Genomic DNA, 26,610 nt, shown 5'->3' with positions numbered 1-26,610 from the left:
TGTTTGACAAGGATGCTTGGATGTCTGAATAGCGGACGAGCTGGTAGATTCAAGCTTGCTTTTCTATTTGTGTTTTAAGTGGAGCATTACATTGACATTTCATGACTTTAATAATTTTGGGGTTTTAAAAGTGCCTTATTTCTTTATACTTAATTTTATTCTTAGAGTGAAGGATAAATTGTTGGGCTCTGATATAAAGCTGTTGTGGCCTTTAGCAAGAACCTGAGGAGCAAGTAATTGGAATATAGTTGTAGACTGATGCAGTTGTTAATGCTTTTACTAGCCCGGCACTGTAATCTACTTCTGTTTTTAATGAGCAGTTTTTAAAAGTTGTACTTTATGGGAGTCATGTGCAGTGGGAAGTCGGAAAGTAAGGTCTTGCAACACTGGAATCACAACGATAATCCAGAAGGATGTTTTGGAAAGGCTTGAAATCCCTGAGTGATGCCTGAAATTTTCATCCCGATAAGTGCCTGCAGTGCATTTGCTACACAGTGCATTTACAGTGTTGCTTTTCATCAAGAGTTCCCGCAGAAAAATCCCATAATAAGGGGTGGAACAGAGTTCCTGTTGTTTACAAGTAGTTTTTAGGTCATCATCAGAGAGAAGGTGGCTGGAGGGCAAGGGCAGGAGGAAAGGGCAGCAGCAATGGACTGGCTCTCGGGTGAGATTCATGGGGTGAAGCGTGCACCCCACAAAGCAGTGTGAAGCAGTGCTCGGCTGCCACTGAGGATCTGATTTATAATTAATGAGCTGTCATTTACATCGCAAGAAGATGGACTCTCCTGAAAGAAATCCGGCATAGCTCGTTTAAAGCTTAACACTCGATGAGAATGCAATATGTCCTTCAAGCATCCTACCTCGAGAAATTATCTGATGTGCCCATGGAGGCTGCTTCTCCTCCCCTCACCAAATGCAGGGCTTGGTTTGAAGTTGTTAATATTAGTCGGAGCTGAGATGATTGCAGTGCCACCCCATCGGGCTTCAGCAGCCCTCCTGCTCACTGACGTCGCGGCAGGAGTCTGTTGAGCATGGGCGGCTCTTCTCCGCTATGGCACGTACAGTGGGATCGGGTTGATTAATGTGCCCAATAGAAATAAAACAAATGGAAATTTTTTTAGATTATACAGTACACTCATAAATATTAATGCACTTTTGTATTGAATTGCATGTAATTACATATTTATACATTTAAGTCACCTTCCTGATACACTTAAGGCACTTTCCTGATGAAAGATATCTCTGAATCAGATGGTTTTAAACCATGCCTAATATGTTTGTAGGATTTATTTAATAATGTGTGGGCTTGTATGCTGGCAGGAGAGGAGAAAAACCTCCATTAAAGTCTGAATGTGTTGCTCACAGGGTCTGCTACTTAGTTTGAATCGACTCCATGGGTAGCTGCTGAAAAATACGTCTCGACATGAAATATTACTACATCTCCTTATCTATGTAGATAAGGTCTGTGCAGTTCTGTCACCTTAGAGTAATTACAGCTTATTACTCTAATCATGATGATGCCTGAAGTCTGTAATTAAGATTGTGCTGGCTAATGTACTAGCACGCGGCATGGTACAGCTATTGTCCTATCTAAACAACAGAAAGATAAAAATTGGACGAGGGAGAAAGGGCAGAAAGCGGGGAAGTGATTTATGCAGGGCCATGGTTCCCAGCCAGGCACCGCCTCCGCTGAACCCAGCGCCTTCCAAGAGGGCAGAATCCGTGCCTGTTCTCCGCAGCCTCGTGTGCGCTGCTGCGGGTGGTGCATCCAAAATGATCCCAGGCAGTTTGCACCCCGAAACTTAAGGATCGACACCCAGTGTGATCTCTATTCAAGCTAGTTTCAATGCATCCTATTCACCTGTCTGTGAGCTCTTATTCTTTTAACATGTCCTGCTGTAGTCCAGTCTGCAGATGAAGAATTTAATATGTATTTCTCTATACTGTATATATTTATATATACTTTAAGGCCAAATCGCATATCTGTTGAAAGCAATGACAGGTTCTACCATACAATTCAGTAATACAGGGGTTTGACCCTCAGCACTCTGTAATTTTCTCTGCAGTGATGTCAGCTGGTGAAAAGCAGGCGGCTGTTCTGGAGGAACAAGCTTGTCTAAACACCAATCTTTATGTCTAAATTTCATAGTAAGCCCACCCACCAAACTGGATTTAAAGGCTGCTTTCACAATTTGTAGAATTGCAAGCTATGTATGTAGAGAGCTCCCTTTCCTCTCTTTGGTTGTGAGCAGAAGAGGCACCTTATTTTTTTGAAATGTCTGCAAATTATTCCCTCTGTCTTGGAAGATACATTTTCATAGAGTTTGCAGAAGACTTTGTGAAGCTGCTGTCACTCATCTTTGCTGTAGGTATATATGCAGATTCTTTCATCCCAGTTCTGCCACGAGCTGAACTTTTCTTTAGGTGTATCTTGACAATTCATGAGACTTTATGCAGTTGGCTAGAACATGGGCTGCTTCTGGAGGAGGTTATCCCAGATATGCCCATAGTGATCTGCAAAATTTGACCCATCTTATACCCTCTTTAAAGCTAATGGGAGCTAGTAATTTCTTGATGGCAGTGCTAGCCTCATTAGACATTTTTATAAGTTTCTGGAAGGCTGCCACTGTTTCATTTAGATCCCTAGCTGAGGGGGGGAGGAATGAAAAAAAACCAGAACCCACAAAAGCTATTTAGTCATTAGGAGAATATTTTTTTTCCCAGAAAGTTTCTCCTTTTTCAGTCCTGCAACCTTTCACATTTAGAGTGAATCCTCTTAATGGCATTTCTATCTACAAATACAAGCTCCGTGTTTTAGCAGGAGTCCTGTGCTGGTATGATGTGCTGTTCATAAGCCACTGGATTTTTTGATACTCATCTGAAAAAATAAAGATTTATGTTTATCATGAGCAGCGTGATGATAGTTATCTTAAGGCACAAATCTGTTTTATGGTAAAATATCTCATTGTTTCAATAGAGTGCATTGGACAAGTTGTAATTCTGATTTTTTTCTGTGGTGTTGAGGTTGCTCTGTGGGAATCACAACGTTACTTGGTTTTACAGTTTAATTCACAAAGCGTAGCCCAATAGGGCTGAGTGCAGGAATCGCTGTGCAAGGTGCTCTGCGTTTGTTATCCAGGAGGTCAATGGGTACTTGTAGTTGGTGTAGTTGCTATTTTATGAGGCTATTGATGAGAACTGGTGAAATAGTAACCATAATGTATGACACCTGAGAATTTGCCTTTGTGCATTTGTGGCATATATCTAAAACTTTCCTGGGAAAGGAGACAGAAGGGTGTGCACAGAGAAGTTGTTCTTGCTTTATTTTTCCTTGGGCTTGCTCTGTAGGATCTCTCAGGTTGTGTATGGTGCTTTTCAAAAGTAGACCTCGAAGCACGTTATGACGATCAGTGCTACTGCTGACTTTTTTTCTACTAGCTGGAGGAACCAGAGAAGAGAGACATGACGTTCTTAAAATACTGATCCTGCTTAATAGCTAAGAACGCTAAAGATTTTTTTTTCATGAGCTTGGATAAAGCTCCTAACTTTTACAATATGAGTAACACTGTGTGAAGAAGAGCTTAGGATATTTCCCATGACGTCTTTAAGTGAAGAAAAGGTAGAAGAATAGCTTATAGCTTCTGTTCTCTACTCCCTTCTTTAATACTTGCAAAATTGTAAAATTATTCTTTTTACCAAATATCAAATTTGAACTTTGACTGTCTTCAGTTTAATTAATGTTCTCATTAGTTTTAGTTATGAATTTTGTGAAGCTCTTGTGTTTTAGATAGGCATTTAGGGAGCATTCTTCAATTAAAGCCAAACTGATTTTTGCCTTTAGGCATGGGGTCTTTGCATTAAAAGGTGGCATAATTTGAATTACATTGTCATGAACCTGAATCTTTTTGTGACGCAGGGACCGACAGCCCAATTTCTTTCCTGCTGTTGGTTATAATATTAAGTGACAATAAACAGAAGCATGAAGGCTTACAAGATGATGTAGTACTTGATGGTAGGGCATGGAGAGCTTTGGTCAAAGCAGCCAGGCGTGTTAGTAGAGTATGCTTGAAGTATTACACTATATAAGTAATATGCCCCTTGTATGGAAACACTGTACTCTTAGGTATGGAGTTCTTGGAGTAGATGTGTCTTTGCATATTGTGCATCTAATAAATATAATTTGCTGCGTAATTTACACCTTTCCAATCACTTCTAATTCTTCTCTCCCAATGACCCTCCAGCCTTTAATTTTCTGTTATTAGAGAATTTTTTTTAAAGTAACATTTATTTGAAACAAAAATATGAATTCTGTGTGTTGCAGGTTATCCATAAGAAAATACAGTAACTGTAGGCTAAGCAACAAAACTCGTGTTTATGTTACAAGACTTCAGTGATTTTTATAGACAGACATTTGGTTCTGGGGTTTAAAGAAGGGTCCATAACAAAGTTTTCAAATACAAGTGCTTTTCCTTGCCCTCCTTCCCCCTGGCTTTCCTCACCCCCCTGAGATTTGGAAACCTGCTTAGGTCAGGTTTGAGGGAAACATCCACTGAAAGTCAATGGAGATTCATTGGCTTTAATTGAATTTAGGTCAGCTCTTGCCTTGTCCTGTCAGATACAAGCAATAATAAAAATAAATGTGCAAAGCCAAGCCTTGTTTAAATTGAAGACGATTGTTCGTTTAAACATTATAAACATATTCTGTCCTCTAAATGCATGCTTACTTGATACATGAGATGTATTTGAGAATTTTGAGGTTGACAGCATGAAATTTAAAGGAGTACGTGTCTGCTTCTCCGTGCTTGCGTCATCTTACAGATTTTAGTTTGCATTTGCCTATCTTTTGATTAAGTGGACACCAGTGAACACTGCTGTCTCCTTTTCTGGTGACTGTAGCATTGCCTCAAGAATGCTTTGCTGATTATCCAGAATTGCTGCTTAAAGAGGTCAATGAAATCGGAGCTGTATCTTAACCGCTGTGTTTTTCTTCCCTTCCTTCCCCCACTCCCTCCCTCTGTAGAAGGACGTAGCTCTGAAACCTCAGGAACGTGTGGAGAAGCGACAGAATCCTCTAGCCAAGAAGAAGCGGGAAGCACTTACCAATGGGCTGTCGTATCTTCCGAAAAAGAACAGACTTCACCACCACCAGTACAGCTCTGACCGAGAAAATGATCGTAATCTTTGTCAGCACCTTGGGAAAAGGAAGAAAATACCGAAGGGCCTCAGACAGGTGGGAGACAAGTTATCTGTTGCGGGGAGGGAGGGCTTTGGCTGTTGGCACATGGTATGTAGAAGTGGATTTCTCATTTTGTGGGATCACTTATTTTAACCTCTTTAAAGTTGTGTTATTCTTGGGCTCTCAGGTGCCGCTTGGTACCATGTCCTGGTACCACAAGAGATTAATTGAGTGGGAAAGCAAATGGTGTAGCGATGGTAGAGCCAAGCTGATTAATAAATGTGCAAAGGTTGGAAGAGCTTTCCTTAGGCTGGCTGTGAGACTGTCAGGGCAAACAAATGTGGTGTCTCTATTACATTGTTAGGCCAACTTTGTGCTATAAATATGCCTTCTTGTCTTTAGACTTTGTACGTAGAAGTGTAATACCCCGTTGAACATCAAGGGCACGTGAGGTAATTGCACGAGGGGCAGCTGTTAATCAAGGCAAAGCTCTAAGACTGATTATGGTGTGAGGAGTTCACATGCAGGATGTCAGTGGTACTCTGTGTGCGCTCTTTTGGGTAACTAAACACTTGCCCTTCCCAACGCTGGCGTTCCCTTACTGCACACGTGTGACAAAAGTAAGTAGATACCATCTATGGTTGCAAGGCTTGAGGCTGGAAATCTTAGATTCTTATTCTGGACACTGCAATGTTGTCTTTCATGGTTTTAAAAAAGAAGAAAGCATGACAAGCATGATTTTTCTGGTGAGCAGGATGCAGAAAGAGAGCGCCATGTTTTGCCTTTTTTTTTTTTTTTTTTTTAATAAATAGCCCTTAATGTGTTTGTTATATAAGAGACTAAATTAGAGCTGGGCATTTTAAGTATAGCATGCACCTGTATGGTCATTTGGCTCATTGTCTGTGAAAGTGAAGTCTAAAATAATAGTAAAGAGGTCAGTTTTGACCTAAATTTGAGTGATAATAATGACTTTTTGACCAGAATTTATATGTCTAATGGAGATGGTTGATATTAATTGAATGAGTCTTCATCCTTGTTTGGTGCAAGCCAAACATTACTTTGCAGAGAAACTTCTAGAAAATAGCGAGAATTCACTGCTTCTCATTTTGTGAGCTCAGGGAAATGGAAGGAACATTGAGGATGACAAGTACATTGACTTGTATTCAGTTTTGATATCCAGAGTTACAGAAACTGGTAAAAAAAAAAATGTTTTCATGGTTGTTTTTAAGGCTATACTGTATATAGAAATAAAATAAGAGATTATACAGTGCTTCAGCAAAGCAATTGTAAAATGCTTATTTTACACTACCACACCTGTTAAAGGTATTTCTTCTAATTTAATTTTACTTTGTATTTCAGAGGGAGGTGGAGAAACTCTTCAGGCTAGTTGATGCAATGTTATGTTATACGTAGATGTTGAAGGTTGCTGTGTTTCCTTGACTGTCTTCTGTGTTTACCTATGCGGTACTCACTCTGTTCCTTTTTAGTATGTCAAATGGTAAATGTATATGCTTTGTGCAGTAGGAACCGGCCTTGGTAAAAGCCGACTGTTTGCACTATTTGAGTCCCTTGGCGTAGCCTCCTGTCAGGTGAAACCTTTCTGCCCGGTACTTAAGCAACAAAGGAATTGGCCTCGCTGCTGATGGAGGTTATTTGTGAGGTTATGTTTTTAAGAATAAATATACACTGGCTTGGAAGGTATTGAGTTGACAAATGTCATGGAAAATGGTTTTCCTTTTAGCTGATAAATCTGAGTACTCTGCTTAATTCCTGAGGGATAAGGCTGAAAGGAAATACAATATCTTGCTCAATATAAATTTAATACATTTGGTAGGGGTATAGCTCCTTAGATAAGAGCATTTTGGTCTCATGAACAGTTTAGGTGCTGACAAATCCAAGCGGCTTTGGCACTTAGATGTGGAAATAAGATGTCATGGAAAAGACTATGAAGCTTATTGGAAAAGACATGCTCGCAACCTAGTGTTTCTGGTAAGCATTTTCTGTCTTCTTTCAAGACAAATGGTGAAGACCACAAAAAAAGGAGCAGAATGATAAGTTCTGAGGATGGCTTTCTCTGATCGTGTAACACTTTCCCCCCAAGTGTGACTCTTGGCTGCACACCCTGGGTTTGTTTCCCCACGCAGCTCCATCCCACTGAATTCCTCGGCTCTCGACGGGAAGTGAAGTTGCTTGTCAGCCTTCTCGGACGACAACAAACCAAGCGTTGGGCCCACTGGTGTTTTGTGCTTGACAAGTAGGAAAGTCCAAAGCCAATTAGAGTTTAGTATTCTGCATATATATGGTGTCCTTGTCGTGTTAGGGCTATATATTTTACATGTGAACAACTCATCTTGCCCCTGTTGTCTCCAGAGGAATGCTGAATTGTCACGTGTGAATATTATAATTGGATGGCAGGATGCAGTCTCGATGCTGTCACTTGCATTCCCGTGCTGGCGTAAGACCTTGGCTGCAATCTGTCCCCGTTGGGAAATGTTTTATACCTGGAGATCTTGTTTGTTTTTTTACCAGTAGTTAACAGTCCTGGCTGATAGGCCTTTCTGTGAAATCTGTTATCTGCTAGAAGTAACTCTCACATGCAGGATTTACAGTATGAAGCTCCCTCGACAAACAGATTTAGTTGAAGTCAGCTATTGGAAGGACTGCTAATTAGTTTTCAGAGAAAATCCTTACAGTATTCATGCAGGTATTTATCCAGCTATGCTGAAATGCCTACAGGTTTATTGAAATCCAGAAAATGTGAAACTGTAGGTTAATTAAGGCTCATATTTTACTAGCGAGAAGACTTCTGAACTCTGCTTTGTGAGCTTTTATAAATGTACTTATTAAATGCCTCAAGGAAATTTTAGTTGGCGTTAAGCAAACGTACGACTCATCCGAATGTTTCTCCAGTGTTATAAATGTAATTTCCTTTACGTTAATTGGTGATGGTGTGTTTTTATGTGTGTTTTCTGTAAAAATCATTTGGAAATCTTGAAGTGAACATTTTTAAACTAGTAAAAGGGCAACAAAAGTTTTTGAGTTTTTATTCCTTAAGGTTCGAGGAGAATGGGGCATACTAGGAAACAACGAGTTTTCATTGCAAAAGGAGTGTTGAGAGTGTTTCGATAGCGAGAGGGAAGGATCATTTCTCTTTATTCAATGAGTGTGTGTTGTGGAAAGAGCCGAAGATGCTGACTTTTGCTACCTCTACCATTTTCTGTATTGTTTCCTTTATGTGCTGGGAGATTCATGTGCCTTCTTGCAGAAAAGGGCCGTCTTTGGCATATGCATCTAAACCAGCAATCTCTGTGCTGGGCAAGTGGTATATTAGCTGGTTTATGTATACATGAGAGCCAACTGCTGCTGGGCTCTACTTTAACTGGCAGATTCCAAAGACACTTGCAGAATATCAAATCCCAATCCTGGATACCATGTGAGTGCAAGGAAGGAGACAAACCGGTAATGAATAAAGGGGAGAAAACTCATGGTGGAGAGATGAATTAAGAGGTAAATTTTAATGAGATAAAGGAAAAATGGGAAGAACAGCCAAAAAAAAAAAGATACACTGCTGACTCTGGCAGTCATCAACTACAAGCATTATAAACTATTAGCTTTAACCTTGTACTCCATTACGTGAATCAATTAAAGGGGAGGGAGGGAAGTATTTGAAGCTTTTCCTTCTCAGAATTAAGTCCACGATCCCCTTGGCCCCGTATCTGTATATCTTAAATTTAAGACTGCCAAGGCTTCTGATGGCTGATCTGGATGGCCACTGTCGTCCTCTGTCATCACTGCTTGCGAACGTCATGTTGTTAATTGTGCTGCAGATTTACGTATAGCACCCTTGTCCTTTGGTGCAGAGGTGCTTGTGCGCTTCAGTGCAGCAAACCCCTGGTGTGGAGGGTGAAATAACCGTTGTGTGAGCTGCATTTAATCACCCTTACAGTCAGGAATGGCTTTTGCACGCTCTTAGACAAGCCTATACATGACAGGTAATGAGAGCAGAGCGGGAGGTGGGTGTTAGCTGTATGGTTTGTGGTGACATTGGTCGGGGAGCTGAGCAGATGGGTTTAATTGTCACCGGCAGTGTGATTCCAGTGAGAGCTGACTGTGGTGACAAGCGATTTACAATGTGCTATTTACAGTTTGGGTTTGCAGTCTCTCAATGACATCTGAGTGCTCTTTAGCAACTGCTTTCATTACTGCTTTTCTAAGAGCTGTTAATTGAAAATGAAATTGTGGGTGGGCTTTGGGAGTGCAATAGCAGCTACAAGTATTATACGCAGCCATGGAGAACTGTTTAATTTCTTTGACTCTCAACTTGTAGCTCTGTGCAGCAGCAAGGGAAAAAATGTGTATGTATTTGTGCAGCATGAGGTTAGACACCTTGGAAACACTGCATACGTAGGAGTAGTACCAGCTAGGCATCAGGGCAGCAGTGATACTGCCACGTGTTAATGAAAATTGGGATAATATTTCTTTCCATTCTGTTTGTAAAGAGAGAAGTTTTTGTTGTGGTTGGGGTGTTTTTGTTTGTTTTTGTTTGGGTTTTTTAATTTCAAAATACTAGCACAACCACTTTGAAATTAGTAGGTTTGCTGTTTGTTCTGCAACCTACACAGCACGATTTGATATGTGAAAACGTTGCCGACAGGTTCATGTAACCCAAAGCAAGTGTCACAAGCAGCAGGACTTTGCAGGGGGCACATGTTTAATAAAACTTTGTCCACTGTGTGTTGGTATTGTGGGCATTGTTTGTTTGTCAACCCACCTTATTAACAGCATTTAATTTGAAAAATAAACTATGAAATGACAAAAAAAATTCAGATTACAGTAGAGAAAGGACCATGTGCAGGTAACTGTGCTTTGAGGTTATGTGGGAGAAGATGCTGATGTGCTAAAGGGAGATAGGTAGATCTGGGATTTGAGAAGCCTTTGTAGGGTGGAAAAGGAGGAACACATCTATGGGGAAGGGGTGAAGTGGGGGGGCTGTGCACAGGCCCTAGCTTGGCAGCGTGGCTGTTCAGAGGGGTGCGTGTTACACAACGGTGTGCGTTCGGAGGGATTTGCCCAAAGAGGGGGCCTGTTGTGTGAGTTAACATCATCCGTGTCTGCTGCTGTCCAGCTCAGCGTTATCTGGTCTACCATCATGCTGTTAAATCGTTGGGTGCTTCGTGCTGGCCAGTTGGTAATTTCATCCTCGAAAGAGAATCGCGCTTTATTTTGCACACATGCACAGTGTGTGGATTTCTGTATGTGTGAGAGAACGCATGTCTAAAAGCTGGGCTGCTATTCAGTTGTCCCTCTTGTTTCCCGCTCAGAAACCGCCACTGGTGACAAACAGTGCTTGAATTACAAGCATTTTGTGATTCACAACTGCTGTTTGCTTCTGATCAGAGGCCACAGAAATCTCCAGCTGCACTTAACCCGCAGTCACCATATCCAGTGCGTCATCTGTGAAGGCACCCAGCTGCTCGAAAGCATCCAAACAACTTCTGGGCCCTGATAATATATAATTGAGCTCAATGGGCACAGAAAAGATTGTTGCTCTCTACAGAAAGGACTGAAAAATGATGTGTTGCTTTGTGTGCCTGTTGTTCTGCGCCGCGCATCCCCCCTCCCCCAGGTTTAATGAAGTTCCTGAATAGGCCCCTTGGATTCCTTGAAAACACACACAAAACCAGGCACATAATGCGAAATCCGGAGTCATTCACAAAACCAAGCACGATGACAGGATGCAGCTAACGTTTGCAGAGCGAGGCGAGGAGCCGTGCTCCACGGCACGCCGAAGCAAACACCTGCATTCATTGATCAGCCGCTTGTAGAAGCTGCCACTTTACGGAAGATTTGCCTGCAGTGACGTGTCACAGGCGTTTCCCCCCCTTATAATCACCAGTTTCACCTGCAATTTTTCAATAAGCTGTTGAATTATACCTCTCTGAATGATACACTGCAAATTCAGCCCGTCCTAATTGCTAATGATGGTTCTGAAAGACTTTCATTTGACTGTAATTAGGTTTGCAAGCAATCAGCTGCCCTTATCAGAATTGAAAACACATATAATGTAAAATACGGGCTGGTGGGAACGCAGCGTTTTCTTAAAAGGAGGAGGGAAGAGGAAGATGTTTTATTAGCAGAAGCTGTGACATATTTTAACACCTTGAAAACATCATGTGTGAAATTAATTCTGTTCAGTATTATGCCATCTGGCAGCGTTATTGTTCTGTATATATTGCCATGTAAAGTGCACTTTTTTCGTCTGGATATGAGCCTGTGTTTGAAATAGTAATCGTGAGTCAAATTGATTACTAAGGATGTTATCCCTGCTAGATGGGTTAAAAATACATATTGGGAAATCCCACGAGCTCAAAATGGCTTCCCCATGGAGAGCCTTGCTTGCAGGGCACGCATGAAATTGGAAGAAAAGGGCCTTGGTTTTGGCACGCCCCTCTCCTGGGAATGAGTGTATGTGCTCAAAAGTAAGAGAAACTCTATTCGGGTATTGTTTTTTTGAAGCTGAAGTCGAAAATACATGTACCTTAGACTCAGTACCATGGTAATTGTTTAATAATATACTACTATTTTGATCCTGTCTGTATGCTTTTGCATTTAAACACCCAGCTCGGAGCCTCCTGTGAGAGCTAACAGGCGTTAGTGGCCTGTGTCTTCAGGTGTAGGCACAGAGGGTCCTGGTTTGGGGACAGAGCGTAATACAAGCTCAAAACCTGGTTACAATCTGGTGTCTGCCCAGTCTGGCTAGAATGTCGGCTGTTTGGCAGGGTGGCTTGTCTCTTCAATCAGGATTCAAATGTGGGCGTTAATACCTGATACGGTGACCAGGGTAATTATCGTGATAGTGTTACTTCTAGAAGGTAGAGCTTGTACAGCTGAGGAGGAGCATGGAAGAACTTAGGTCATATCTGGAAACAGGAACAAATGGTGGGATATGAATATGGTGGGAGCCGATTGCACCTGGGACGTGGCAGAAGAAAGGTTTCTCTGCCTCCTCTGCTTTCGCCTGCCATCGCTGTTGTGTTGCGGGTGATCAGGCTTGTAACAAAATGAGCAATGTTGGCATGTTTTCATTTCTAATGCAAATTTTGCCACTGCTTTGGGATCTGCCCTGCTGCATCTCGCTTTGTCTTTTGGCTCTGGTTTATGCAGCTGGGAAATGGAGTTGCCAGAGATGTCACCACCCCGTTACAGAGCAGGTAATGCTGCGGGGAGAAAGCATCCCTGTGTGCTCCGCTCACCCGCTCCACCCAGTGCCAGAAACTCCCAGCAAATTCCAAACTGAAAAAAAGATTAGAAACAGTGGCTTTTGGGTTAACCTAATTATGTTAATCAATTAGATATCTTGAGAATAATATTAGAAAAGAATTTACTGTGCATGGAGCAGTTATTGTCTCGCAGGATTATCTTTTTCTTTTAATGTTGGCACGCTACTTTAATTGAAAACTTAAATGATTATTAAAGGTGCCATATTAGGAAGTGAAGCATATTTTAAATGTATGATGCAATCAATTGCTGTCTTAAAAGTTCCTAAGCACATTACCAAAAAGGAATTAAGCAAAAAATTAATTTTGACTGAGGCTGCTTGGGGATAAATTAAGCTCTAACTTAAGTGATATAAGACAGTGTAATAAAGTGACCATTTTGAATTAAAACCAGAAATCTTCTAGCACTTTTTTTTTTTATTCTACAAATAATTTAAATCTAAGCCAAGACTATTGACCTACAGATTTGCCTGGGTATTAAGTGGAAGCACAGCAGTTCATCCTCAAATTTCATACAAAGAAAGTTGAAGTGTTGAAGCTACGTTACTTAACTCTTCTTTTTTCCGCCCTGACAAACCCCGTACTCACAAAGGGAGGAGGTGTAGGAGCCATGTATTTAAACGTGGCTGTAGCATCTAACGGCGCACTTGCGGCTTTGCAGCACCTTCCTGGCGCAGGGCCCGTCAGCGGGCGCCACAGAGAGCAGGGGTCTCTGCGCTGGTGCCGTTCCTCTGTAACCGCCGGGTGGGCGCAGGGAGGCTGCGGTACCCCACCGCAAGCACTGCCGTGTGGGAAGAGCCGTGGGAGTGGGAGAGCAGCCTCAGGAGCGTGTCGGGCTCCTGCGTGACGCTTAGACTCTTAGTTTTGGGCTGTTGTAACCTTAGGTCCAGCTTTTGAGTGCCATCGCTCACGCATGCAGGGGCACAGACCTAGGCTCCGTGTTTGAAAAATGCGTGGGGATGCTTTAAAAGCGTCAGCGAGCGACACTTAGAGGAACCATTCCCTGACCACGGCTCCCTCGTTTGGCCCTTCCGAGGGGAAGATGATGGGGCGGGGGAAAGAGGCAATTCCTTGAATTAAGTAGGTAGGATATTTCCCTGTCTCGTCATGAACTAAAGGCAGTACTCCTGTTTTCGTAGCTGCCTCATAACAGCCACTCTGAAGAGGCAGGAGGCTGTAATTTCCTTAGGTCTGAAGAGCTGCTTTTTGGCTGAGATTTATTAGAAGCAGAAAGTAAATGGCATCATGAGTGGCAGTGCCACAGCCTCCTAGGCTAAAGCAGTGTGACGTTCAGGTACTGAGCTCGCGCGATTGCTTCACGGTTTGCAGTGCTTTGTGGTGCCACTGTGGAGTTTTTGAGCATTCCCTGGCTTTAGCCTGGCAGCGACTGTGGAGGGGCAGCTCTGGCCAGCTCCAGAGGCTGCACGCTCGCACCACGGTGGCACGACGTTGCTGAAAGAAATACACTATTTATTTTATTTCAGCAAAAACGGCCTGTGCGTAAAGCACGGGAAAATTACTGATAATATTCCCTGAGGAGGTTATTCTCTACTTTGTGTGGTTTCATAAGTTGGAATGTTGCATTTCTATAAAATGAAGACATTTTAAATTTTGTTTCTGCCCAAACCCACTGAAACGGAAGAAACTTTTAAATACAAGTCCTCATTTCCTATATTTAACTCTTTTTCATAGTTTATGAACTATATGCACTAGCAAAGCCTCCTTTATTATTAGCCAAAGTGTGGCATAGCTTTATTTTTTATACTGAGCTTGCTGCACTCTTGAATAATTCAAAGGGACGTTGTGAATCTGTTCCGTTGCCGGTTAAAGAAGGCAGTATGGCCTTTACTACATAGGGCCATGACTCTGAAAACAGACAAAACAAACTTGTCCTTTTGTCCTGACCTTTCTCTGGAACAGTTTTCTCTGCTCAATATTAAAATACAGTGAGGTTATATGAGCAAAAATGAAAGAGTTACCCTTAAGTAACAGTTCATGTTGCTAAAAGAAAAAAAAAAACCAAAAACCCAAAGCTGCAAAAGTTTTATTGTGATTTTGCACTTCCGGTGCTGCTGGAAGTTTGCCTCTAATATTGGCGATGCCATGCAGGCCGTGACAAAATACGTACTCCTGATGGGTTTAATTTTCCATTTTGTAATAGTCAGTGTAGGATCGGTTTCAGATTTATCCTTTTGATCAGCTATTGGAAAAATGATTCAAGCGTGTCACTCTAATATGAATGGACTTTCTTGAAGAAGTCCTAAACTTATACCAAAGCCCACCCTTACTCGGGGACGTGCACAAGCATGTTTTTGGCCATAGCTGCTTTCCTGAGGTCCAGTTTCTTACACTGCTGAGCAAGAAAGTTGTAGTCACTTGCTTTCAAGAAAATAAAATTCTCCACTTTCTCCAATTAAAGAATAATTGCTATTACAGTTTAATCACAGTTCCTCCTAGTATGGAATACACCAGAGGAATGTTCTCCCTGTAGTCCAACAAAATGAAGTCATAGAAGGGATGATAGCCTTTCTAGATCTGTCCCATGTGTGAACATCCGTGAGGCATAAGATCTATTTAAGGTAAAGGAAAAGTTTGGCAAAAGACAACATGAGTGTAAACTGGTGTAAAATAAGAGTTAGCGGGAAGTTGAGCTTTCAACTCAAAGCCTAGTGAGATTCTGTAGAAATTGTAGGAGGAGGAAGCAGGAAAATAACTGGTTTGCAGGCACGAGTTGATTTAGATTATATAAAAAGGAAAAGCTGTATGTGATTAAAGTCTCTGACAGCAGAGAGCTGAATTGCTGATCTCGAAGTTCCCCTCTACTGCATGCCAGTTCGCCTTCCCAGTTAGGAGAGTTACAAGTGTGTGTAGGAACCCACATGCTTAAGAAAGAATCGAGTTCCCTCTCCTGTGGCTCTTTTCTGCATGAGCTGAGAAACAAGAGAGAGAAAAACCCAAGTTTGCTCATAAAATGCAGTCAGGCCTAAGCCCAGCTCACCCTGCTAACCCTCCCCTGTCTCCCAAGCCTAAAGAGCTCCTTAAATTAATAAAAGTAAAGCTGAGAATAGATGTAGAACTGGAAGTTGATGTTTATTACTCTTTCTTTAAGAGACTTGAGGTTGGCTTTGTCTAAATATTTTAATAAAAATATTTTAATCGTGAAGCAGGTGGATTTTATCCTAGCCATGTGAAGCAGCAAACATTCGGTGCATGAAAATTTTCCATGGTACTCTCTTTATTTTTGCCAACTATGCTCCCTATTTCTTTCTGAACAGGTTTTACTCTAATCTAGTTGAACAAAATAATCTCATACTTTTATAAATAAAAATAAAAATAGTGCCTAAAGCAGGCAGAGGGTTAATAAAAATGGAAATTCTGTTAAAATTACTAATCAGTCTGTTTAATGTTTTATAGTCTCCCCTCCCCCTAACACATGTTCTTCTCTTGTAAAGCACCTTATTGCTTCCTGCTTGTTTACCGGCTTTTAGCAAGTCAAGCAGCTTTCAGATTGCTTTGATGTTAATTATAGAACTTGTTCAATAGGGCTTGCTAGGTGAAGGAAAATAGCTCGTATGTTTAAGAAAATATCTAAATATACAGACAAGTGCTCTGTGCTTTGGTTCTGAAGAAGGAGATGACAAGATAGCGATGACTTAGTGTTGTGTTGTCACATACAGGCTGTGTTTGGGTGGCGTGCTGCTCTCGCTTTGCAAGACTTGATATTAGTTTGTCTTCGCTTCTCTTGATGATAAAGGGGAACTGAGGACTGGTCCTCGTAATTGTAAAAGGAATTGAGTTTTAATATCTCTTGTGCCAAAGCAAAAGTTTGAAGGAACAGGGATTTTTGCCTTAGCCCACAAAATCTGTTACTATAAACTGTCCCTTTGGATCGTGGTTATCCCAGCTGCTCCGTTGTTCTGCTCTGGACCCTGGTCCAGCCCGAGCTGCACGTACGCTGTGTCAGTCAAGGTCAAGACAGAGAGAGCCGGGTGGGAGCTGGGGGTCGGCCGTGGCCGTGCGCTCTGTGCTCTCTGGCAAGTCACAGCCTCATTTTTCCCTGTTCATTTTGTATGTAAATTGTGTTTAATCATAAAGAACTTGTCTACCAATTCCTAATCAAGGCATAAAGGCTTAATCAGAGAATTTGTGCAGTGTTTGGAGATCTTCAGATGAAAGGTTCAGTACCTGTGTGATAAATGAATATTAATAATTTCTAGTACAAAGCACCGTAGCCATTACAGCTGACTGGGGAGTTTGTCAAAACCCAGTGCTGTGCTGAATGACCGGAGAGTACCTATCAGGAAGCGATGTAAAACCTTTAACTTATTAGTGCCATTGTATTTATAAATCAGTAACAATACACAGAGGGCGAGGGTGGAAGGTGTATTATTACAAAATGCTTTTGAAAGATTTGAAGTAAAATTTGCGGTCTGATGTTTCCTCTAAGAATTGCAGTGTTTTCAGTGATGGAAAGATATTATTTTCAGTATTGAGGCTTGTGCCTTCCGATCTTGTAAATGAACCGGTGCTTTAGTATGCAGTAAATACTGAAAATGACCCCCTCAAACTTTCTTCTTCATACTAATGATACATTTTGATATAATTATTACGGGTGTGCTGTTACTGTTCTACGGCAGGTACCAGTGGGTGTGTTGTTTCCAGAAGCAGTAAGTGGCATGGCAGCTTGCATACTATTTTACCGTGATCATAAAACATTTCCTGGAGTAGACCTGCATGAGATTGTAACATCGCGTTGGCGGAGAGAGACCTTACCTATCAATAGCAATGCAAGGCTTGTAATTTTAAGTCTTTCTAATTTAAATCATGAAAATCTGTTTTTCATGAATAATTCAGAGATCTGATTTAGTAGAATTATTTCCAGCCCATGTATATTAAACAGCCAACCTGCTACGCCAGTTCGGTTTAAGACACTGTTGATGGGGGTTTTCTCTTTCCTGCAGAAATGATCGTCTTTGTTAGAAAATAAAGCTGCTGTGGTATTTTGTCCGTTTGATTGCATGAGGATTTTTCTTTAAACCTCATAGGCTAAAATTCAAGCTGAAGAAAAATAAACCCCTTACTACTAGGAGCTCCTAGAATTCAATTTGGAGAGAGTAAACCTTGTACTGTATCCATTAGGAAAATGGCAGTATTCTTCCATTTCCTGATGTTATTCAATTACTTACCCCGCTTCCTGCTTTTAGCATAAACTGTATATTTTAGCTCATGACCTTTGACAGCAAATTGAATCAGAAGTGGAGATGCAATGAAAGTTTTTTTTTTTGTTGTTCTTTTTTAAAAGACTCTTTAAAAGCATTGATGCGTAGGAAATTTTAGGGTATGTTTTATTTTGTTGTTGTTTTTTCTTTTTTTTTTTTTTAAAAAAAAAGCCTTGCTGTGGATTTTGCAATACAGTGCATTTTCCATGGAAAAAAAGAAAATTTAAGTTAATGTCCTGCCGTATTTGCTTTGGAGAACAGAGTCTGCGTAGCTGCTCTTGTTAGTGCATGCCTGCTGAAATTAGCATTGCATATTTTAGTTAATACCAATAAAAGTGGAGTTTGTTTAATTTAGAATAAAACCTTTGTTTAGATTGGATTAGCACTTGACGAAAAATATTTAGCTTGTAAAATGATGCTATTGACACAAAGTGGTTACAAGTCCAAAGTCATCTTGGGCTTTGTTTCACCACTGTCGTGGCCTTTCTCTTCTTGCCCACTCCCTGCTCACAGGTTTTTATAGTTTTTAAATGATTTTATGCAGTTTAAAGCCTTATGATGGAATGAAAAAAATGTCTTTTTCTGTGTTAAATCATCAGAACAGTATAAACTGAGTCTTTTAAAGGTGAGACAATCTTTCTGTAATGTGTTACAAACACATAGTGCCTCCGAGTGAGCGAAGCTTGTGTCTTAGAACTGAGGAACGTTGATAAACAGTGCTGAAGGTGTATTCACACGGCATCCTAAGAAACCCCTCATCTATCAGGAACTCCAACATGTTCAAGGGTATCAGGAAGCCTGCAGAGAGTAATTAATCATCAGCCCTTCCATGGCTTTTATTTTGCCCCAGTTTTACTGTCTTGGAAATATAGACTTCATTTTCCAAAGCTTCTCAGCACCACGATTAACCAAGTCCCAGTGCCAAACTGACTTGGGAGTCAAAGTCTTAATAAAAACGGGTAGGATTTAGGCTCTAGATTGCCGCTGTGGCTATTGACGTTTAGTCAAAATCTGGTTTTCTCTTACTGATTTTACACGGCCCTTCAGGAAGGGAAGGTCAGCCCAGCCATGCCGAATGCACTGGAGTTGCAGTCGTGTGGGTGGTGAGACACCTGAGACATCACCTGGGCAAACCACACAGTTTCTCACTTATGTAAGACTTTAAATTTTCAACATCTTCAGGTGTGTGGCCCCCTAGAAAAGAAGGGAGAGAGGGAGTACAGAAGTGTTTGGACTAACAGTGCTGCAAAATACCCTCTCGCAATGAGAGGGGTGAATCTTCACATACGTTGTTCTAATCTTTAGCTCCTTCTAGACTGTAGCTCATTTACAAGCTATACTATTTCCCTTACACTTGAGTAGTGTGAACACAAAAGGAAACCCCAAACACCATATTCGTCTGAAGCTTTCCAACACAGGTACCCCAGACCTACCTAAATCTCTGCAGAAATCATTGGTAAGACTACCAGTGCTGCCCAGATCAGCCAGCCCAGCCATACCCAGTTCCCTGCTCCTCATGAGACTCCTCACACAGGGTGTTCCCTGAGCTCTTCTATTATCGCTTGAATGAGACTTCAGTAGTTCTTAGCTTTATCTGACCAGAATGCCTTCACGTCATAGTTCCCCCCAAAATTTATCATTTTTACTAATCCTGTGTCTTTACAGAATAATGACATTTTGAGAGGAGTAAGAGCCCACTGGTATGTTCAGAACTTGCACTTGGATTGAACTTGAACAGAACTTGAATTCAGTAAGAAAAAAATCAGAAGATGTCTTAAATTTGTTTTTCCAGTGTGAAGAAGCAGACACCCCCTTTCCTTCTGTCGGTGACAAAAGCAGCTACCCCTCACCTGTTGTGGTATCTACTTGCACTTGGAAGTGCAAGCTCTTTTTCTACAAGTTGCAAAATTTTCAGGCCTGTGTACAATGCTAAGTCGTATCGTGGTCCGACTTGCTAGGAGAGAGCCTGACCTCTCTGCATATGTATTTGTCTAGCTTGGTACAAGAGCTTTGTTGCTTCGGGTTGCGTTGCTCTGCAGGCTGTTCCAAGATAACATTTAATTCATTCTTGTTCTGGCTGCAGCAATGCCAAGTATTTGTTGAACATCTGTCAGTGTGTTCAGATTATTAACCTAACTTCTGCTCATTTATGTTAATAAAAACATTTGAGCTTTGGAACAAGCATGTGTAACAGTTCCTCACACTACTAGTCCCACTGAAATCCAGCTGAGAGGGTTGACGCAATCTTACCCCAGCTGGCAAACCATTGGCAATTCCTCCTTCAAAAGCATTGCTGCACGTTCTGTGCTACTCGGACCTGGAAGGTGGCACAGCTTATAAATGCTTGCATTTAATCTTTAAACTCTAAAGTTCATACTTTGGGACAGACTAGAATATATGGGATAGGGACACCAGAACTGTTTCCAAATTTGGCATCTGTAATCAGAAAGTTGTGGGCTGTCGTACCGGCGCAGCCTGGTGCCTGTTGGCCATTGTGTTACGAAGCCAACAGAAATGTGTTGAGGAGCACAGAGTAACGTAAAGCTGGTGAGATCAGGATCCATAAGTACTCTTCTCAGATCTGCCATAGAGGCAGGTCCCTTCAGTCTCCATTGTTGGAGATTTCCACATCTCCCCATCGCTTGGATGAGGTTGGTCTCGAGGGCCCCTCTGACTAAAGCTGTTTTGTGTCACACTGAGCAGGTAATTTCTTTTCTGGGAGCAGAAACTGCTGTTTGTTAGTTACTTGGTGTCTGCTATTGGGCTGCTAGTGTAATATGGATAACAAGCAACTCTGAAGCCAGCCTGGGAAATGGTCCCTGTGGTTGGGTCTCCAAAAGCCTTCATTTTATTGTTAGCACACAGTTTTTGCAAGTTGAATTAGAGGACAGATCTCCTTTTTGGACTACCATGTAGTCTGCTGGGCAGCAAAATGCACTTGGAGCCATTCTCCCAAGTCCTATAATCTTTTACTGCAGATACTATTAATAAAAGTATTAATTACACTTCTGGAATTAGGATTTCATAATGAAACCTCAAACAGAAAACTCAAGCCAGGTTGGCCAAATGTCATGAAACACTCAAACTTGAGCTGCGAGTAAAATAAAAGTCTGAGTTGCTTTAAGGTTTACGGTTAAAAGAATGTAAAACTTTTCAGCTTGTCCAAGTTTTGACAGAAAACCTTGCAGTACTGGGCAGGCCTGGCTGGGTTTCCTTAAGTGTGAAATGCAAGATAAAACTGGTGACTTGGAGCCAAGCACAATGAAACGAAAAGGTTCTCCTGAAACAAAGAGAAATGGAGGTGCACAGATTTTTCTCCCAGCTCTCCTTCAAATCCTAGCCCGGTTCAATGGGGTGCGCTGGCTGGAGCATCCCCAAGTGCGGCACGGGACTGCACTGGGAGAAGGTGCAACTGGAAGAAATACTGGGTCCAGTGACGCGGCTCGGCTGACTTCAGGGGAGCTGGGGTGTTTTATGCCAGCTGAGGCTTTTGACCATCGAGTTACTGTTTAGTTGTAGAGTGAGCACAGAAGTGAGATAAACTCGTAACAGCTTTCTCGTTGCCTTGTAATGTGTACAGAAGTACCAACATACAAGCTGTAATTAAAAGCTGTTTTGAATACATTTCAAATGTTTGACTTGGATAGGAGGGGAAAGGCAATTTTCTCTCTGTCCTTCCTTTCACCCTTGAACTGGAACTTCTACAGCCTGTTAGGCGAAATGAAGAACTTTTTTTCCTTTTCTATCCAGAAAGGCTTTTTACGAAAAAGGAGTGGTTGTTAAAGTATTCAGGAAGATTTTGCTGACAGTGGATAGAGTTGTGTTTGCACGTGTGGGGAGCAGGGGGAGTCAGCCATCTGACATTTCTGTTCATCCAGTACACTCCAGAATTCTGATTATTTACAGTATTTTTAATTTACTTGAATTACTTCAATGCTTAGGTATTCAATTTTAAGGACTTTTGACTTTCCTCTCTCTTTTTTTTCTTAATGTCCTGATTGAAGTTTTGTGCTAACAGGGATGAATTGGGGTCAGAAGGAGGTAAATAGCAGTCGGTGGGGTTTTATCCAGAGCCCTTTTATCTATGATTGGAATAGTTTAATTTTTTATTTTTACACAAGACTTTGTAGCTCTTATGGAAATTGCTGCTGGCTCTTTCACATCAACGTGAAGCACGCTCATGCTAATGAAAGCAGTTTCCCAGGGCTTCAGTGGACTTTCGGAGCAGGGAGGAGGGTGCGTTTCCACTAGTAACTGTGTTGGGGCTATTGCCGCCTTTGACATTAACTCCCTGAGTATGATGAATTGCAGCCACTTTCCTCCACCACCAGGTAATCTCCACTGTAACATTTTGTAGTGACTTTTGTAGTCAAAACCAGTTTGTAAGGCAGTGGAAACACTCCTCTCGCATCCTACCCTAATCAATAATACAGCTGGCACCCTTGAGGTGGGCTTTGCTGAAAATCTGGGAACATGGACATTGCCCTGAGTTGATTAAACAGATCTTTGAGTGTTGTGATTTGTAGATGTCTGGTCTTAGTAGGGTAAATTGATTCACAATCTATGACTTTAAAAAAGGTGCTTCAGCCGAAGAAATCTAGTTTGGGACCTTGATGCCACAGCTCTTTGGCTTTGAGCACGCCGCTGTTGCCTCTGCCCCACGAACTTGGGGGGAGCAGTTTTTCCCTCTGCTTGTTCTTCCACCAGATAGCCGCGTTGTGTTTGCAGCGTACATAGGGACTGCAGGTAGAACAAACACCTCCACCAGCGGTGCTCCAGTCGCGCCTGGGACTGGTGCGGTGTGGGTGTTAGTAGCTCCTGGGAAGGCTTTGCCTGCCCTTCCTTGTAACCTGCTCCTCCTTGCCACTTGCTGCTCCTTCTTTAACACCAGCCTGTTGTGCATGATGGCATTTGTCTTTGGATGAACGCGGAGCGGTTTAAATATGTATTAGAGGGCGATTTTCGGGTGGGAGGGAGGGTTTTCCTTTGGCGTTGCTGTGCTTTGCTGGAGGGCGCTCGGCCCGGCGGGCTCCCTGCGCGGCGGGGGCTGCCAGCCTCTCGGCAGGGCTGGGGCTCCCTCTGCGGACCGAAGCGGCAAAGTGCGGGGTTCCTGCTCGGAGCCCCCCTCGCCCTGCGGGCTGCAGCCAAAACCTGCCAGTCCTGAATTTGTTTCCCTCTTTACACCCCCCCCCCTTCTTTTTTCTATTTTTTCGTTGTGTGGTTCCCCCTCCCTAGGAGCCTCTGCATTTCAAACTCCTTTTCTGTTCCCTGTGACACAGTACGCTCATTTAAGGAAGGCGGGTTTGTTGCTTGTTTGTTTTCAGTGGCATTGCAGTAGCAGCAGATTCCAGTTTGGATCAGACAGGCGTTAACTGGTCTCCCCTGGCTGCCTCCTGCTAGCTGAACAAGCAAAAGAAAAAGGGAATTGGTGTTCCAAAATATCCCAAGTTTATTCTTTTATCTCACCGAAGCAGGACAAAGCCATTGCAGCCCTTGCTATGGCGTTTGTCGGCATTGCTCGTGGAGAGTTTGAGTCCGCGCACTGAATGACAATCTGAAAACATTCAGAGTCTTCACACAGGTCTGACTGCAGAATTGGAATTAAAAGTGTAAATATCTATTGACAGGCAAGAGGCTGAAGGTGTGACTTGCTAAGAGTCAAACATGCTTTACCTTGCTGTTTGAAAGTAGAAAATCTGTGAGAGAAAAGCAGAAGACCTGTGGAGCTGCCTCTCCCCCTTTTCTGCCAGCTGCTCGGACTGGGTTTGGTTGGAACTGGCTCAGAGCGAGTGATGAATCCTCCTCTGCTTCCAGTAAGACTTTAGTTAACACTAAGTATGTTAAAATTTTTGAGATAGTGGTAGGAACCTTTGTTGGAGAACCAGAAATGACATTTCTAAAGGCATCGCTTGCTCCCTTCTTCCTTTGGGCACCAACTCAGGTGGTCAGTAATGGGAGTGTAAATGACAATACTGTGAATTGCTTTCCTGTTCCTGGAAGAGGAAAATAATGGAGAAAAGGTTTTGTGCTGGAAGATTTGCAGGGTCTGGTGTTAGTCAGCACCCTGAGTGGTCACTGCCAGGAAATGACAAAAATCAAGGAGCAGGGAAGTCCGGGGAAGCTGGCAGAGCCCAGCAAGCTGTTGGGGCCCCCCTGCTCCTCCTGTGAAGCTTGTGAGAGCTTTGGCTATTAAGATCTATTTGCAGAAAAGCAAGTGAATTTGCAGAGGGAATGCAATCACATTAAGCATCTTCACAATCATCTCTGGGTGTTATTGTGCGGGGCTGAAGCTTACAAAAGCAACACTAGCTCCTCGTTGTCACCACCTCCACTTCCAGCTTTCAGAGTGACTAGCTGAAATGTGGAACTACAATTTTATTGGGTCCTATACTGTGAAGTATTACAGGTTTTGCTGCTTCTACAATGCCATAGCAAATTAGTAGCAGAACTGCCAAACTGTATTTTGCCTGTGATCAACCTTACTAATGTATTATTCAGCCATGATTATTTTTTTAATGGTCTAAGAAGTGTAGAAGCATTTCAGCGTGGCTGGATGGGAGTGGTGGATATCACTAATTATAACATCTTCATTATAAATATGGATAAAGCTGAAGTTTAAAATGATGTGTCTTTTTTTAGTGGAGTAACTAGTTATATGGAGCATACTAACAGATGTATATTAATGGTTTTATCTTTTTTTTTTTTTTTTGCAAGTATTTAGAAATGCCATGAAGTTGGTAAAGGGCATGTCTCTAGTAAACCTGCGATGACTATGGCAACTAAAGAATAGCTGTTTCCCATCTTTTTCCCCCATTCCTCCTTTACTGATGAGGAGCAGAGTCCTGACGCACATCCAGCACAGCCTGGCTTTCTATAGACTTTGACCTTCTGGTTGGATTCTCTGGTGTCTAATAAGGAATAAGCTTGCCGTGGTATGCTCTTCTCCTCCGTCTTGATGCTTCCTTTCAGGATTTTGTAGTCATCTAGTGTCTGAGATCACTACTCATCAGTCAAATCTGGTTGCAATTAATTTTATAATGGAAAATCAACATAACTTGCATTAAATTTGATAGGGTAGGTGAGCTGAAAACCTGGAGATTGACAGTTAATTTGTTAAGCTGAGCTTTTCATTTCAGCCTATTGAAATGGAGCTCTTCCAGGTAGACCGGTAGGCTTAAACCGGCGCATTCATATGTGTGTGCCTCTACTAAATTTTACAACCTCAAGGACAGGACACCAAAGGGTTGATACTGCTTGTGGAAGTGCCGGGGTTTCCATGCAGTGCAGCAGTGACCTGGTAGCTGGACTTGAGCTGGGCTCACTGCATCCTACGGATTTGAATTGCATCTGGACGGTGGAATACTCTGCCCTGGGCAGAGATGATGTAAAGCTCTTATACCTGCCCTCTGGTAGCTTTCCCTGGGCAAGGAATATTAAGACAACCATTTCCATCCATTTTTAAGATGCCTGAGTGCAGTAAAGAGCTCTTCGTGTAAGTGAAAATTGTGGTGTGTTACACCGCTGAGCAGGCAAGTGAGTCGTGCTCCGGAGACATCTGTGTTTTATTGATAAAGATTGAAGTGCGAATGGTGCTTTGCTATCCCTCTTGCTTCAAGGCAGTATCATGAGTTATCTTAATATTGAAATATCTTGTTATTTTACTACTTTGAACTGAAGGGTGAGCACAAGACAAAAGACTCTAAAGGGAAACTCAGACAGTAATGTGTTTACGTGAAAAGTGGATTTTAAAGCTTTGAAAGGGTTGTAATGCTCTTCTACCTTGAGATGCTAATGCTGAAACTTGAAACATAGCACAGTATCATTAGCAATTAAATGCATCTGTGTATTCCTCTTACATCGTGTAAGGCTCTTGCAAATCAAAAGGGAGATGTACACACATCTAATAAAATAAAGATTTTGAAAGCAGAGTTCCAAAGCCCTGTTAGCAATTCACAGACAGCATCTTCATGCCTGGCATATTTGTATAAGGCTTTAGAATAAAATTAATTGCCCCGGGCTTTGGACTTGTAAAGGATTGGCTTTTGTTCTTTACCTGTGTGGTGTTGGTACTTTCTACGCCTCTGCTCCTGCGGCTTTTGTGCTGCAGTATTCCAAGATTTTAATTTAATTAATTTTATTTTCTACCTTTGAATTGCTTATACCATTCTTTTGGTGCAAAAATTACATGTAAACAGGTAGATATACAGATAACTTCTTGAAGTTAATTACATACTTAAGTAGCATATACAAGTTGACGTATGTAAATATGTATATCCAATGACGAAAGCATTTTAGTGATAAAGTAGAAATACTTCTGAATCCTGTCTTTAGAAGCCAATAGCTGAGCAGAAGTGCACTGGAAATACATTTTTGGTGAATGTGTTTATTCTAGTTACGAGTTTTACTGTTTTTGACACCTGTTTTATGTTTATTTTGCTAAAACAGAATAGTATGTGTGCATGTATATGTGCACATATGTATGTTTATTATGCACATAATGCATTTGTTACAGAAAATGTAATGTAAACATACAAAAGTTCACATTACTTTAAATACTGAGCTTAACTATCAACCACAAAACATATTTGCAAACTCTTTCAACATGTGTAACATATACAATCCTAATTAGAAACATTACAATAGCAGAGCTGCCCATATGTTAGTAGGAATTCTGTTGAAAGAGTTTGTCTTACGGCTCAGAGTTCAGTTTGGAACTTGCAATGTGAACTGTCACATGTTAGGATTTTGTAACATGCCTTTAAAACGTATATATGAATAATTTGCCATGCCCGTATTGTGTTAGATTAATTAAAGATGAGGGCTTTTAATGCAGTGGTCATTTGATAGGAGGGGAGGTAGAATTTAATGTATATTGCTAACAAAGTTATTGAAGCATTGTCTAGAAAAAGGCAGTGTTGCATGTTTGTATATGCATTGG

The 26,610-nt window shown here is 41.7% G+C and overlaps 1 protein-coding gene across 5 annotated transcripts in view; it reads left to right on the top strand.

Annotated features, from left to right (window-relative positions):
* The window catches only part of AUTS2 (activator of transcription and developmental regulator AUTS2), a 787,423-nt gene that overhangs the window by 205,568 nt on the left and 555,245 nt on the right, over nt 1–26,610 (top strand). For all 5 annotated transcript variants that reach the window (XM_054847736.1, XM_054847735.1, XM_054847738.1 and 2 more), the window contains exon 2: nt 5,021–5,230. In XM_054847736.1, the coding sequence (XP_054703711.1) occupies nt 5,021–5,230 (210 nt within the window). The remainder of the gene's footprint in view (nt 1–5,020; nt 5,231–26,610) is intronic.

This window comes from Grus americana, chromosome 19 (genome assembly GCF_028858705.1).
Source record: "Grus americana isolate bGruAme1 chromosome 19, bGruAme1.mat, whole genome shotgun sequence".
NCBI classification, from domain to species: domain Eukaryota; kingdom Metazoa; phylum Chordata; class Aves; order Gruiformes; family Gruidae; genus Grus; species Grus americana.
This window is presented reverse-complemented; position numbering and strand designations above follow the sequence as displayed.